Source organism: Pteropus alecto, unplaced genomic scaffold, assembly GCF_000325575.1.
Source record: "Pteropus alecto unplaced genomic scaffold, ASM32557v1 scaffold75, whole genome shotgun sequence".
In the NCBI taxonomy this organism is placed as follows: Eukaryota; Metazoa; Chordata; class Mammalia; order Chiroptera; family Pteropodidae; genus Pteropus; species Pteropus alecto.
In genome coordinates, this window is record NW_006440638.1 from 31,531,220 (window position 1) to 31,535,040 (window position 3,821).

At 39.6% G+C, this 3,821-nt stretch overlaps 1 protein-coding gene and 1 non-coding gene across 3 annotated transcripts in view; both read left to right on the forward strand.

The window, feature by feature from the left end:
* The window catches only part of TSEN2 (tRNA splicing endonuclease subunit 2), a 34,003-nt gene extending 32,097 nt beyond the window's left edge, over positions 1-1,906 (forward strand). For both annotated transcript variants that reach the window (XM_006917632.3, XM_015593807.2), the window contains exons 11-12: positions 22-111; positions 1,064-1,906. In XM_006917632.3, coding sequence (XP_006917694.1) covers positions 22-111; positions 1,064-1,123 — 150 coding nt within the window. In that variant the 3' untranslated portion in view covers positions 1,124-1,906. The remainder of the gene's footprint in view (positions 1-21; positions 112-1,063) is intronic.
* A 1,384-nt stretch (positions 1,907-3,290) lies between these two features.
* Positions 3,291-3,434, forward strand: LOC112484496. Its single transcript, XR_003048033.1, has one exon. It is a non-coding gene; the product is annotated as a small nucleolar RNA SNORA79 (small nucleolar RNA).
* Positions 3,435-3,821: the final 387 nt, after the last annotated feature.

Below are 3,821 nucleotides of genomic sequence, written 5' to 3' on the forward strand. Positions count from 1 at the left end.
TTGTTTTTCATTTATCAATAGGAACTTATGCTGTGCTATTTGATTAAACCCTCTACCATGACTGACAAAGAAATGGAGTCACCAGAATGTATGAAAAGAATTAAAGTTCAGGTGGGTAAACTGAGAGATAATTTATGTCATCCTAAAGATTCCATTGTATTGTGTCCTCTTGAACAGGTGCTCCTAAGAAATGAAACTCATCTTGCCTTGGTAACAGAAAACCCTCTCAAGTCTTTTCCTGCTAAACCCATTCTTACTCTCCCTTAATTACTGCTGCTTCCTTACCTGCCATATGATCTGGTTTCTGTCCTTAAAATCAGCTGTTCTCCCAGACAACCTGGGACCTCCCAGCCAGGCCAGGACCTCGCCTCAGTCTCATTCCCAGAGACTAGAAGTGGTGCTGTTGACTTGCTCCCTCCTGGAACCTCTCACCTTGCTTCTGGGGTCTGTGTTACACTGAGTCTCTTTTTGTCTTCCTGGTGGGTTTTTCTCTGCCAGGGCTGCCAAGTTCATTGTCCAGTCACCCAGCGTTTATTAATATTCCCATCCCATCCCTTGCCCTGTCTGACTCCTCCTCCACATCAGCGCCTCACTATTTTTCTTCCATCTCTAACATTGCACCCTTCCTTCCTGTTCGCACCACTCCAGCACCTCTTCCCCCTTATATGTCCTGCTCATCCCCACTAGATTAACGTTTTATAAAATGCCAATCTAGATCCACTCCTCCTCCCTCAGAGTTGACCTAGATATACCAACGCCATCATAGACTTGGTTCTGATATTAAATACGAGCTTTTGCCCTGGCGCTCCTAATCCTGGAAAGTGTTAGTAAAAGCAAGTTTAGCTTTTAAAATCTTTGCACGATTATGATAGATACTATTTGCATGTAAGGTTTGTATTGCTGCATTCACATTTTCTCCAAATGTTTGGTTAAAAGGAATGGGAACAGGTATCCTTATTATGTAGACAGCTTTTTGTGCAATGTAGCTACAGTGTCATATGCGTAGCATGTTTTTATTTCTGTTCTTGAAATTCAGTCACCTTTTTGTTTTGATTGGTTACAGGAGGTGATTCTAAGCCGCTGGGTTTCTTCACGAGAGAGGAGTGACCAAGACGAACTTTAACAATTCAGCCTCAGATTTCTGATTTCACCAGCAAATACTTATTGAGTCTCCTATGATAAGCCAAGTTCAGGGGAAGGTAAAGAGTCCTTTTATTGTCATTGTCCATTAATTTAAAAGTTTTAAATGGCATGGCGCTCCCAACACTGGAAAACTGTTAGTGTTTTAAAACATAAAATTACATAAGGGAGAAAAAGAGCCCTGTGCTGAGGCTTCAGATTCTGGCCTTGAATCAGTCACTGACTCTGACCGACCCTGAGCTCCTTGCCTCTGGGCCTCAGTCTGTGTCCTCATCCATTCAGTGAGGAAGCTGGACTGCATGAGCCCCAAAAGGACTCTCTCAGCAGTAGAGAAATTATGTTGTTCTCAGATTTTACCGGAGAATGATAATAGCCTACATTATGTGGTACTGTACAGTTTCCAAAACTCTTTTGTACACAGGGCTCTCTTGTTCCCCACATCCAATCTGTTCCTGAAAGAGTGCTGGAGAGCAGATTTGGGGATTGTAGGGCGCTATGTTCCATTATTTTAAATAAAAAAATAATATGTCTCAGCTTGTCCAAGAGCTTCAAGCAATTTCTCAAACACATAAAGATCCATTTAATATTTAACAAGGATTTCTGTAGCATTTAAAATATCAATTACATAATTATTTGTCAGTGAACTCGGTGGGCATATTTGTATAGAATACACAACAATATTATACAATATTAGGTAAAAATCACATCTTGCTTCAGTGTACTTGTTATGAAATAAAAATAGGCAGTGAACTAATGTATGAAAATACATAATGAGTTCGATTAACATTTGGTAAAACACAATAAACAAAGCCTCTTTTAAATTGGTTAGATCCCAATGAAGAGTTGCCTAAGGGGTGGCATTTGGAGGCAGTGGGGAAATGGACAGAGGGCATGGGAAGTTGGGAGGAGATGAGCAAGTGGCAGCCAGTGTCGGCATGAGGGAACCGGTGTCTGGGATTCTTCCACTGTCCAAATTCAAGACACTGGCGGACAGTCTTCTCCTTGGCACTAAATATTCCAGAAGTAGATGGTTAAGAACCGCCTTTGGAAGCTGAGATGAAAAATCCAACATGGGCTCTTGTTTGCACTCCCTTGATACATGATCTTGGAGTTCCTGACAGCCTAAGATTCTGCTTATAGTTGTGTTTTAAAGCGGTGCTTCTGTTCACGTCATGATCCTCCTCTCGCAACAAAATCATCATGTCTGCATGCCCTACGTTTTCAAGATTTGGCATTCAAATAATGGAGCTCCCCTTCCTCCCCTGCATCAGATCAGTAATGACCATCAATTTGAAAGAGCTTCTTAGTAAATTCTTTACTCTTCATTTGTGATGCTAGTAGTTCTTCAACATTTTTACTGTCCACTTTGTTTACACCAGGCTCCTCAGCAAAATGGAAGATTTAACTTTGAATCATCACTTTCTCAAAATCTTGAATGTTGGCAAAAAATTTCAGGAGGCATTTCTTCTCTACTTCATTCTTCTATTGTGATGGCACGTCTTTCCAAGCCTAATCAGTGCATCAAATGCCTTTATGGTAAAAACTCTTCCATGAGTCCTTTATCAAAGTACGGTCTTCCTGTCAGCTAATATGCTTTGAAGGTTGTAGTGACTCCTTGGTGTAAAGGCTACAATAAAGATGTAGAGAAGCCAAAAGATATTTGTAACTGAAAACTCTAGAAGGATGTCTAAAGCATCCTCTTTAGTCAAGTCTCGTACGAAGGATTTTCCTTTTTGTGTATAAGATACGAACACCATATAACAGGCCATGCATTCTTCAGTGTTACACAAGGGCCCTGGGGGTTCTGGAGTGATAACCAGCAAAGGTTTTGGTTTACATCACACTCACAGTTCCCAGCTAAAAGCAATATTAGCTTATCTTCCAAAGCATTGAGTCCTAGCACTTCTTACTTTTTGAAGTAAATGTACCAGATGGCATTTGTTTTCAAAAAAAAAAAAAGCTCAGTTTCATCAAGATTGGAAATTGACTCTTCAATAAAAACCCCCTGAGGAGATTTTACAGTTCAGTGGGGGAGATGCCACAGCCTCACTGAGAACAGAAGTTGTTTCACCCACACCCTTCAAAGCATCAGGCTTACATGGTTCTAAAATCTCAAACCTCCCAGACTTGCTTTAAAACTGAAATCCTTTTGATGACTGTTCCTCCTATTGCCTTTAGGCCTGGCACTAGGATTTTAGGTCATCATAAATTAAAATTTGATTTTATTCACTCAGAGAATATTAGGATAATGGGATTGTCTGATTATTCTCTGAAATTTGCAGAATCAAACACTTTTCTAACACAAAAAAAAATAAAAATAAAACTGAAATCCTTCACCAAATCCTCTTTCCTCCATCACTTTCCAGCTCTCCTGAGGTGTTCAAAGCCATCTACAGTACCAACTTGTATTCGGTGACATCAGACTGGCCATACAAGAATTTCACTAGCCTTATAAAAATAGCATGCCATGCTCAAGAACACTGAAATTTTGTGAAACCAAATTGCCTTCAATAAAATGTTTCACAAGTTATATTTTGTCAACCCAATGCAAAAAAAAAAAAAAATAGGCAGATACCTGCTTGGCCAAGATTATATCTTTTATATGATCACCTTTCTCAATACACTATCATTTCTCAATACACTATCTCAATACACTATCATTTTTTTTTTCTATTATAGGG